Raw genomic sequence first — 12,270 nt, 5'->3', positions numbered from 1 at the left:
GATAATGTAAAATGTATAATTTGAACTGCAGATTAATAAATAATAAACTTGAGTTTTAGATTAAATGAGACTATCACTACCCAACATGAAGAAAACTAATCAAGAGCTGAAGCATTAGGAGGGCTAGGAGATTCAGGCACTGACATGCAGAGGCCCCCACCTCAGCTCTTTGCTTCCACCTGCTCCAGCTGCCACACCCTACCAGTTGGGTTACACCACTCAGAATTGTTCTCAGTGGCCGTCCGTGCACCTAGGAGGTGAGCAGCAGACATGAAACAGCCCTAATTCAGAATTTAGGGGCCAGTTAATTGTTCTTTCTTTGTTCCACCTTCTAAACTCATCTCCAACTTGTTTGCTAACTTCCTAATTGAAAATAACAGCCTGAGGCATGAACATTTACCCTTGACCATCCAATCCCATAGTTTCATTTCACTTTCACTCACAGTGTTTCCCTACCTATATTATCAACTCCTTCTACTCACCCTAAATTAAACTCTTTCCAAATTTAGGTCTGTAAGGTACATGGATGTGTTTGGTCAAGGAATAGGCGGAGGCAGACATCCAGGCCTGCATGACTCAGCAGGATTGATGTGCAGGCACACACCTCCACTTGTTATACAACCTGTTTGTGTAAGTTCATACTTGGCTCTGAGCCACTATGTCTATAGAAGGTATAGCTGCCCTGCAGCACTGTGCACGGGGCTCGGTTTGGCATGGCATAGCATGGCTTGACATGGCTTGCATGCTCCCAGAGAGAGAGAGAATAACACTACTGACCACTGTAAGGGAGAGTCAGGCTCCTTTAAGGCAGGCAGGAACCAGCTCATCCCCAGAGAGAAAGAGTTAAGCTGCTAACACTGCAAGAGAGAGCTGGCCTTGCAGGCCAGCTATACAGCTATGCATGGGAGCTGGCTGCTGAGAGGAGCCACAGAGGTGGAGCAAAAAACCAAGATAAAGGCGGACAGTGTAAGAGAGCTAGTGTGAGAGAGCTGCTGATGAGAGAGCTGCTAAACACAACTAGAGCTGGGGCTGGAACCTGACCCCAAGCAGGACATATGGCATAGTTGTGAATCTGACAAGGTCAAGTTAAGCCAGGTGGTCCAAGATATTCCTTCAGTGTCCTTGACATTGTCAGCATTGATTTTTAATTGTCATCTCCTCTCTTTTCCTTGTAACTCTCTCATGAACTTTAAAATCTATGTTAACTGTTATGTCACTTATCTTTTCCCTTACAGGAACAATACTTCTTCAACTCTCTGTTCATGTATTCAGATGGTGATCTAGTTCAAGGATGAACACATGAACTATACCTTATCAATCAGAACATTGCAACCTCTGGCTCTCTGTGATTGGCTCTGGATGGATAAGTGATTCACACTTGGCCAATGAAAACCATGGAAATTCAATTCTAGGGCTTCAGTTGTAAATACTAGGAGAAAAACCTTTCATTTGAATGTGGAACTAGGAGGATGCAAGCCTAGAGCTGCTAGAGGCCACCTTGCTATCCAAGGGGATCCCCCTCCCTGAGAGTGACATGAATAAAGAAAAGCAGAGTCAAGAGACAGGTAAAGTCTGTTGACCTCTTTTGAACCACAGAAGTCAGACATGACTGTAGCCAGCTCTGTTTTGGGACTTTTCTGATTCATAAGTCAATGAATTCTTTTTTTTTTTTTTTTCCATTTAGGTCAGTTTGTTTCTTAATACTTCAAGAGTCCTGACCAATGTGCTGTCAGTATGTAGAAGATAATTACCTCTTTCAGAGAACTATCAGTTTCTGGATATCTTTATAGTCTCAAAAGTGCTTAGTGTAACATCCTGCAAACATTAGTTCCTCAAAAATACTTTTCAGTAAAAGAATGAACAATAAAAGAAAAACTCACCAAGTACACGGACATCATACTGAAGGGAATCTTCTCCAGCCTCATTAACAGCCACACATGTGTATCTCCCAGCATCTTCTACTTTAGCCCGAGGAATCTGCAACACTCGCCCTCCTGAAAATAATATCCCACTATGTTTACTGCTCTAATCTTAGAGTGAACAGAAGCCATAAACAGAGATACAAATTTTGCGGTCTAATGACTGCCTTACATTTTCTTCCTTTTTTTTCTTTTTTTTTTTTTTTTTTGAGACAGAGTCTTGCTCTGTCGCCCAGGCTGGAGTGCAGTGGCTGGATCTCAGCTCACTGCAAGCTCCGCCTCCCGGGTTTATGCCATTCTCCTGCCTCAGCCTCCCGAGTAGCTGGGACTACAGGGGCCCGCCACCTCACCCGGCTAGTTTTTTTGTATTTTTTAGTAGAGACGGGGTTTCACCTTATTAGCCAGGATGGTCTTGATCTCCTGACCTCGTGATCCGCCCGTCTCAGCCTCCCAAAGTGCTGGGATTACAGGCTTGAGCCACCGCGCCCGGCCACATTTTCTTTCAAGGTTCCTGTTTCATCCAATGGTTCAGTTTTAATCTCAGATACCACTTTTACAACAAACACTGCATTATTAAAAAGTGACCCAACATATGAATCGGATCTCCTGAGAAATGAATAGCTCATGTAGATTTTCCTAGAAGGGAGACTGCTACTCTATGTGCTTCATCATGTTTCCTAGGCAATGTTACTATGTAGTAACTTCTTGCTTTTATAGTTTTGAACACTTTTAATGTAAGTTTACACCATTTGCTGCAAGTACTTGTTTGAGAAAGCAATATCCAAGGATGTAGAAGTATAAAGTGTACTATTTTACATACGTTCTTATGAGGATAGCTGTGTATTTTTAAACGTCATGTAGACATAATTTCAAATTTAGAAAAAAGTTGCAATAATTATATAAAGACTTTTACTCATGTTCACTAATTATTTATATTTCACTCCATTTGCTTTATATCTCTCTGTTATATGTATATAATCTTTTTCTGAACCATTCAAGAGTAAGTTGGAGACATGGTGCCCTTTCACCCCTAAAATACTCATAAATCCATATTTCATAACAACAAGGATAATCCCTTACATAACTGTGTTACGATTAAAAACAGAAAATTTAAAATCAAACCTATTGAATCCACAGTCCATAATCATATTTCATTATTGTTGCAATAATGTTTTTTATAGCCATTTTGCCCAAACCCAGATCTAATTTAGGATCACATATTAGAGTTACCATGTCTACTTAGTCTCTTTTCATTTTTATTTTCAGGATATTCTTTTATTTAATTGGGGTAAAATTTACATTCAATTACTTAATGCACTGACCTAAAGTGTACAATCTGATGAATTTTGACAAGCCCTGTATATTTGAATGCTTGTTAGAATTAAATAGAAGCCTTGAAAATATTATTCCATAACAGTTTAAACATCTTTGCTATCAATAAACCAGGTAACAATTTAAATATTTGAAACTAATACTCTTCCCTATTTATGATAGGTGCATTTAATAAACTGAGTAGTAGTGATCTGTAAATATATATTAGCATTTATGTTAATAATATATATAAACCAAACTGATTATCTTGTTGCACTAATGGAGAAATGGAGGCACAAGGAAGCCAAAGGACTTTGTTGTGTTGATAGAGTGATGTGTAGTAGATCTGAAAAGTTTACTAAGCTATGCTCTACTATTGTCTAATTCTCAACCAAGACTATTTATTCTAGATTGAAGCTACGTGGATGCCAGCAGCATTCAGCAGCCTGCCAGTTAAATTACTTGACCAGAGACTCAACCAATTTAATTCATCTAATACATGAGAGGAAACACATTTGGCAGAGAGTCAGCTTTTCACCCTTTTGGTAGCAATCTTTACCTGGCAAAATCAATACTTTATCACTTGAGGTCAGAGGGTGGCCATCTTTGTACCATGTCAGTGTAGGAGGGGGAGCAGCATTTGTCTCACAGTAAAGAGAAATGGGATTGTTGATGATCACATCTTTGGCTTCACCACTCCTGCCGGTATCTAGCATGTTTCCTATTTCCCAGAGTTTCTGAAAACTTGGAGGAACTATGAAGGAAAGGCATTAAATGTCAGTCACATATGAATGCTTAAACAAAGATCTTGGATGTGTTTTCACCAGAGTGATTTGTAAAAGCAATAGATTAGACAATGTGAAAATAATTTCAAGTACTGACACCATTACCAACTCTAGTCCTTAGCCAAAAAAGTAGTAGACGAAAGTCAGAGCTGGTTCTCATGTGGAAGAACAAGAAATATGAGGCTCAGAATGCTGTTCTCATGCTTTGCTCTCCCTGTTAAAGGGCTCTGGCACTTAGACAATAAAGGGGCTCACTCTCAGAAAGGAGCACTGCTAAATGATACACAGCAGGAAAGACTAATTTTGAGAAACCATTAAAAAATACTGGCTCAATTGAGAGCATTTCACAGTGATTTGGCTTACTAAGAAGGCGAAAGAAATTATGCAATCAGGATTAAAAATTCCATTAACAAAAATAATAGGAATTTTCATACTTTTCTGGTTACAAGTATGAAGTTTATGGAAGGCAATTTGCCTGCACATCAAAAGCATTAAAAGAATGCATAACATAAAATTTATCACAGAAAAAAGTACATAACATTTAACCTAAAATTTCCATTCTTAGAAAATTATTAAAAATAAAAGATGTCCAAAAGTTTTATGTATAAAGATGTTCAGTGCAGTATTATTTATGAGTGGTAAAAGCTTATAAACAACCCCAGATATTCAACAGTAGGAGTCTGGTTAAATAGTTTTTGAATATTCAACTGGTGAAACAGATATAATTATTACAAATCATGTCAAATATAGCAACATCAACAGTAACAATATAAATAATAACAGCAGGTATCATTTCTCAATCATTTTGCTAAGATCTTTATATACTTTATCTCATTTAGTATTCGCTGGAATTCTACAAGACAATCATGTTAAAAATGAGGAAACAGTCTTAAAATTTAGTTTACTTTACCAAGTCACAAAGCTTTTAGAAGCCATAATCATCATTCAATTCCAAGTCTGTTTTGTTTTGTTGTTTGTTTGTTTTTATTTTTACATTTACTTATTTATTTCTTCCAACTTTCATTTTATGTTCACAGGGTATATGTGCTGGTTTGTTATGTGGGTAAATTGCATGTTGTGGGGGTTTGGTGTACACATTATTTCATCACCCAGATAATATGCCTGGTAGTGGACAGATAGTTTTTTATTACTCTGAATTCCGTACTGTACTACTTTCCTGCCTTTCATGTAAACGCTGTTTTTAAAACTTCACGATATAAAGTTAAGGGAATGCTAATGCAACACAGAAATCTATATTGTGTGACCCCAACTTTGTAAAAGAAGTATATATTTTAAAATATCAGAAGGAAACACATAAAAATAACAGAGGCAATCCTGAATGATGAGATATTTCCTTCTTTAATTCTCAAGTCTAAATTTTCAATCATGAATTTATATTATTAACAGAAAAAAACTGTTTAAAATAAGTCAAATCTCTTTTCTTTTACTTTGAAAGATCATATAAATTACATTATATACAATAAGCATATTAGTATTACCTTGTATATTCACATCAAAATCCAACTCATCTTCACCTGCAATGTTAGATGCTACACAAGTATATCGTCCAGTGTCTGATATTTGAGCCTCCTTTATTTGCAGTGTGTGTCCATTCGCAGCAATATTAACATGATCATCGGATTTAAGGGGCTGTGATTCAATTATAACAATGTTAGCATTAAGTGCTATAATGAATCTTCTAAGAGGCCATGCAATTGATAGTTTTTGTGATTTTTTAAATAAATGAAAATAAAATTGTATGCAGAACATTCACAATAATAGTTTAATCAAAATAATTGATTTACTTTGATTAAACGCAGTTTTTGACTAATCAAATTTTTATTTATTGAAAATTGCCGCTGTTATAGTTTACGTTTGTACCAGGCATTTGTGCATGATGCATTTATACATTTTTTATGATAAATATGTGTTCTTAGTTACCACATTTATTCATGTTGGAAAAAATTTTTCACTGATCTCATGTAATATTTAAAAAGCATGTCTTTTATAATTTTGTAGGAAATGTTAGAATTTCTTTATGAAAGATTGAGCACATTAGTATAATCTGATTTGATCTAAATTACTTTTTTTCAGAAACATTACTTTATAAATAAAAAATTTTAACCTAAAGATATTTATATTATGATGTTTTATTGAAATTATTACTATAAAATAGGATATTAACTTACATATATTTGTATTATGATGTTTTATCAATAACATTACATATAGTTAATAGACTATTTCCCATCTTCTCAACATTTTCATTTATACTAAATTCCCCCTCATTCATTGAAAATTTTAGCTCCGGGCTCAGTGTCATTCCTTCTAATGATACTCTTCTCATAACTCTTGGTGATTCCAATGCTGTGTTCTCTTACCTCCTTGATCTCCTTCTTTTAATTTACTTGTCCCTCACCCTTTCTCAGCCACTAAATAGGAGAGTCATACCTAGACATTATAATTAACAATAACTGCGCTCCTTCATAATCTCACTTTCAAGCTCTCATCTGCTGACCACCACTTCCTAATTTTCTATTATTACTAATTTTCTCTAAGTTTTTTTTTTTTTTTTAATCCCATGGGAGCCCCACAATCCATTGACCTTGCAATATTTTCACTGCCACTCAGTCTCCTCCTGACCTCTCTTCCCTTCTTACCCAGAGAAGGTCTGTCATGATAATCATTCCTTGTATAAACTCTCAACTCCCTTAGCTCCTCTCCCTTTATTTTACTCCCCTGGCAAAACCTGAACTGCTTAAAATCAGTTTCTGCCCATTCTGAGAATTTGCTGGTCTACTCAAGGACATCCCTCCAGCAACTGTGTTTCTCTCACCTACATCATAATTAACTTGTTTCTTTCCACTGGATGATTTCAACCTAAAACAAAAACAAAAACAAAAACCTCTCTTGCTGCAGCCCACCTCTACATTTTCTTCTGTGCTTGGTAGCCAAATGACTTAAAAATGTTTTCTACACTTGTGTTCTCCAATTACTTTCCTTCAGTTTTTTCCTTCCATCATTTCTTGATATGATCCAATCAGACTTTCACTATTTCTTCTTGATCAAAAAGTCTTTGTCAAGGTCACCAATGACATTCGTGTTGCTAAATTTGTTGGAAAATTCTAAGTACTTATTTTACCTGATCAGTATCATTTAACACAGCTTAACTTGTGTTCATTTTGAAGTACCTTTTTCACTTATCTTTTGGGACACTACGCTCCCTAACCTTTAAAGGAGTACCCTGAGGCTTAATCCTTAGACCTCTTCTCTATCTACTCTCACTTATCTTGGACTTATCTTTAATCTCCTTCCTACACATCCCACACATCCTTCTACCACCTTGGTCCAAGCAACAACCATCACTCTTTTGGTGGAGATGCAATTGAAATAACCATTGCAATAACTTCATAATTGAACCTTTTCTTTATTCTCCAAGTACAGAAAGAAATGCAATCTGCTTAAAACCTTAAGACAGATTATGTCATATCATTCTTGTATTCAAAATTTCCCAGTTGGCTTTCCATCAGAATAAAGGCCAACTGGCACACGGAGTGGCATGATCTTGCTCTCCATTAGCCTTCTGCTCACATCTTCTGTTCCCATCGATCACTGCACTTCAGCCTAAATGCCTCAGGGCCTTTGCCCTTGCTATGCTCTCTACTTTGGAATATTTTGCCCTCTATTATTTTATGTCTGCTTCTTTCACTTTCTTTGGGTTTCTGTTTATATGTCACATTATCAGTGAGGTCTTCTCTATTTAAGTAAGAGATCACACTCTCCACCCTTGGTTTCCTTCTCTCATATTGAGTTTTCTCCATGATACCTGTCTTATCTGACACACTATGTCTTTATTGGTTTGGTTTAGTTTTCGCCTTCCTAAACTTCACATGAGTAGAACTTTGTGTCTGTTTCTTTCATAGCTGTATTCCTGCATCTAAAACAGTGTCTGACAAATAGTAGATGCTCAACAAATAATTCAGAATGCAATTAATCATTATCAACATTGTATCATTTATCTATAAAAGTAGCATAATTTAAATTTCCTTTGCTAAAAGAAAAACTTCAGGGTATGAATAAATAAAACTCAAGATTCTTTCAAAACTTGATGTGGCCAATACTTTGTCCAGTTTTTAATGTCTGTCAATATATTTTGTGTTCGTTTTCTTGAAAACACTACCTAAGTAGTGTTGCTTATCTGAAGACTGAAATAACAAGAGAATGACTATGGAAAATAAATTTTAAAATAGTACTTTTTTGTTCACATTCTAGGAGACCAATTGCAAACCCTAAAAAAATCTAGCAGTGTAAAGCATCATAATTGGGTCAATTTCAAAGTCTGAACTTGAAGCTGTAATTTAGTTATTTATAATGAAATTTTCAAAAATAAGACAAAAATGCCTAATTTCCTGTGCACTTTTAGTCTTTATCCAGTTTTTAATGTGTGTATGTGTTCGTGTACATGTGAGCATATGTGGTAATTATAAGGAATGAAACAACTTTAGAAAAGATTAAAAATAAAATAATATTTCAAAGGAGAAAGGATTATTTGTTTCCAAGTAAATTCATAAAGAATTGATATTGTACTATGAAGTATGCTTGTAGTCAGAAAAGAAACTATAAACAGAGCATAGTGGGAATTCTGTATTTTCCCTTTTGCAATGGCTTCCAGATGAAACTTGCTTATTTTATAAGAGATGACTTTTTTTCTAGCTGCCAGTATTGCAAAATCCATCTGAGATCTGAAAAAATAAAGCTTTATCTTTCCTGCATCTTAAATCATGATTATGATCTGAACTTCTATAACTGCAATTTGATCATTTGGTTGATTATGTGTAAAACAGAACGAACAGCAGCTTAGCTGTTTCACATCTGTATTAAGTACGGTGTTAACAGCTGCTTAAAAATCTATTTTGGTCTAAGATCAACAGCACATATGTCTTTAAAACATGCACGGAAGAATATAAGTTGAATGAGAAATATGGATGTGTGGTCTGAAAACCAGATTACAGAATTGAAGGATCTTTTATTTAAAGTTTCTCTGTTCCCAGTTAACTGTACTGGGAACGTCATCATCTCTTTTAGTTTTTTTTCTTTATTTTGGAATATTTAAAAACATACCTTTTGTAAAAGAGTTAAAGATACTTAAAGAATATCTGAGTAACTTTAGTAAATTTAGTACCCATGTTATACCTGTCATTCTTACCTGGGATAGCACCATTTATGTGTTGGTTCTTTACCAAGTTTACTTATTCTGTAAAACTGCAAAATAACAACAGCAAAAAAAAAAAAAAAGGTCCGGTTTCCCTAACTTCTCCAGTGTGAGGGTGGCCAGATTTTCATAGAAAACTGCTAATGTATACAAAAATAATTATGTAGACTTTCCAGTGATGGAATAATACTAAAATTGTTGAACATCGTTCGGGTTGATTGGGGTTTTTTTTTCAGTTTTAGATTCTAGGAGCATGGGATTTGCTAGTTTTAAGATCACAGTGATTCTCTGAGTCACCTGTGTCTATTTTATTATTTCTTTTCAACTGACTATTTTAGTCTTTAATAAATCATCAGCAAATGAAAAAAGTTGTGACTGGCCTGTCCATCCTTGTACCAGCTGAGGGAGGCAGAAGGAATCGCATAAGCTTCACATTCCAAGGTCAGAGTGTTGTTTACTTTGATCTTCACTTCTTTAGGGGAAAGACCTGGCCCCCAAAGGTCCCCTTTATTGATTATGGGTGGGACTGTATAAAATAAATATTAAGGAGTTAGACATTGGTTATTTTCAATACATGGAATACCACAGAAATCACACTGAGGATTACTTATCAAGAAAACAAGGAAATAACAGAGGCATTCTATGCTGATCTTTCATTAAGTATCTAAGTTAACATGAAAGTGTTCAAATACAAGATGGAATGGGAAATCTTTCTCCCTTTATCATTATAATACTGCCAATAAAGCTAATGTCCTTTACAGAACAGTTAGCCTCATTTGTTCCAGTTCCACAGACATAGTCTGAACATGATCCATAAAATGTATTTTATTGGTCATTAAGGGAACCAAGTCAAAGAACAAAAGACAATCAGAAAGATACTCTTCCTTTACAAACACAAAAGCAAAATCCTGAAATATGAGTCCTATTAATGGCAGTGTTAGCTTTGCCTTTTATTTATAGGTCAATGTACATTGGAATAGCTCAAAGTCACTAATGATCTCATCTTGGGCTGTTGATTAGAACATATGCGTGTAACAACAGGTTTGTACATGAAAGTACCATACCTCAACCCAGAGGGTAATTCAGAAGGAAAAACAGAGAAAAGTAAGGAAATGCCACTGACAAAGTCTCCAACAAGAGAGTAATGAGCAGATTTAGTGGGCTCTTCACATCTTTAAGCAATTGAGGCCACATAATGGCTCATAATGCTTAATTCAACTTCTATCCTTAATAAAGTAAGCTGTACAAACAAGTCTTTAATGATGAGTATAAATAATTATGAACCCACAATGAAAAACAGGATAGAAAGAGAAAAATTGGAGAAGCTATGAAACATAGTATTCTTTCAGAACTTACTGTACACTTTCACTTCATAGTGCTTTATCATTTCTCCAGCCTCATTCGTGGCTACACAAGAGTATCTTCCAGCATTGTCCTCCTGTGCATTGAGGATCTGCAGAGTTCTGCCTCCTGTAAAATCACGGAACATCAAAGAATCTCTAAAATCACAGTGACAGCAGAGTACACACAGGCTATCAGGGGGTTACGTCTTCTTGTTAGCATATTTCTTCTTATATATGACAGTTCTGTGATGGACATATGCTATAAGATAAATTACAATACTGATGGGGATTGCATGGTATCTGAGGACAGCTGCTCAGTCCCCAGCGGTGCTCTGCGGTGATGACTCTCATGGTCATTTGGACCTGCCATGCCTTTGTACACCACTCCAGCTAAGCTCCTTCATAAGGTCTTTCATCCTTTTCATAAATAGGTTTCTGCCTTAATCATCTTTTCCTCTGATCTACCTAGCCTACAGGAGAAATTAATTGTGCTGAAGCAAAGTTTTTATTTTGGTACTGTCCTCCTTAAACATTTTCAATCGTTCTCAATCGACCAATATATAAAGTAAAAACTCTTAATTCTTATTTTAGGCATTCCATGACTCCAGCTTTTCTTGCTGATCTTATTTCCTGCCCCTCCGCCAACATACGTACACACAATATTTCTACGCAAGTTTCAGGGAGTGGGTGAGAATTCTATTGCACAGGGCTAGGCCATTCTCACTTTGTACTTTTCCCACCCTGGTTACCCTGATGGATCTGAAACCTCTCCTAACTCATTTCCAATCAACTAAATTCTAGAATTTTCTTTAAAGTCTCGTCAAGTTCTGACTAAGCAACAAAGCTTTTTCTGACCACTTCAGCCCACAGTGGCCATTTCTTCGTTTGAAGACAGTTTTCTTTATTTTTTTCTTCCTTTTTTTTTTTTGAGACTGAGTTTCGCTCTGTCTCCCAGCCTGGAGTGCAGTGGTGTGATCTCGGCTTACTGCAACCTCTGCCTCCCGGGTTCAAGCGATTCTCCTGCCTCAACCTCCTGAGTAGCTGGGACTACAGGCATGTGCCACCACGCCTGGCCATTTTTTTGTATTTTTTTTAGTAGGGATAGGATTTCACTGTGTTAGCCAGGATGGTCTCGATCTCCTGACCTCGTGATCCACCCACCTCAGCCTCCCAAAGTGCTGGGATTACAGGCGTGAGCCACTACACCCAGCTTCTTCATTTGAATTCTTTTTTTTTTTTTTTTTTTTGAGACGGAGTCTCGCTCTGTCGCCCAGGCTGGAGTGCAGTGGCCGGATCTCAGCTCACTGCAAGCTCCGCCTCCCAGGCTTACGCCATTCTCCTGCCTCAGCCTCCCGAGTAGCTGGAACTACAGGCGCCCGCCACCTCGCCCGGCTAGTTTTTTGTATTTTTTAGTAGAGACGGGGTTTCACCATGTTAGCCAGGATGGTCTCGATCTCCTGACCTTGTGATCTGCCCGTCTCGGCCTCCCAAAGTGCTGGGATTACAGGCTTGAGCCACCGCGCCCGGCCTCATTTGAATTCTTATAAAACTCACTCCCTATTTACCATACCCCCTGACTATTCAGAATCCATGATTTTTCACAGATTCATATTCTTAATCAACTCTTTGCACATATTACCTCTCCTCAACATAAGACTGTCAGTCTCTTAAAGCCAGCAATAATCCTTTTTCTTTCTATT

The 12,270-nt window shown here is 36.6% G+C and overlaps 1 protein-coding gene across 1 annotated transcript in view; it reads right to left on the bottom strand.

Annotated features, from left to right (window-relative positions):
- HMCN1 (hemicentin 1) overlaps nucleotides 1-12,270 on the bottom strand; it is a 461,695-nt gene that overhangs the window by 112,312 nt on the left and 337,113 nt on the right. The window contains exons 51-55 of the mRNA XM_011934184.1: nucleotides 10,584-10,697; nucleotides 9,608-9,753; nucleotides 5,515-5,665; nucleotides 3,790-3,984; nucleotides 1,881-1,994 (exon numbers count right to left, since the gene is read on the bottom strand). Of these exons, the coding sequence (XP_011789574.1) occupies nucleotides 1,881-1,994; nucleotides 3,790-3,984; nucleotides 5,515-5,665; nucleotides 9,608-9,753; nucleotides 10,584-10,697 (720 nt within the window). The remainder of the gene's footprint in view (nucleotides 1-1,880; nucleotides 1,995-3,789; nucleotides 3,985-5,514; nucleotides 5,666-9,607; nucleotides 9,754-10,583; nucleotides 10,698-12,270) is intronic.

The sequence above is a fragment of the Colobus angolensis genome, unplaced genomic scaffold, assembly GCF_000951035.1.
Source record: "Colobus angolensis palliatus isolate OR3802 unplaced genomic scaffold, Cang.pa_1.0 Scaffold132, whole genome shotgun sequence".
NCBI classification, from domain to species: Eukaryota; Metazoa; Chordata; class Mammalia; order Primates; family Cercopithecidae; genus Colobus; species Colobus angolensis.
This window is presented reverse-complemented; position numbering and strand designations above follow the sequence as displayed.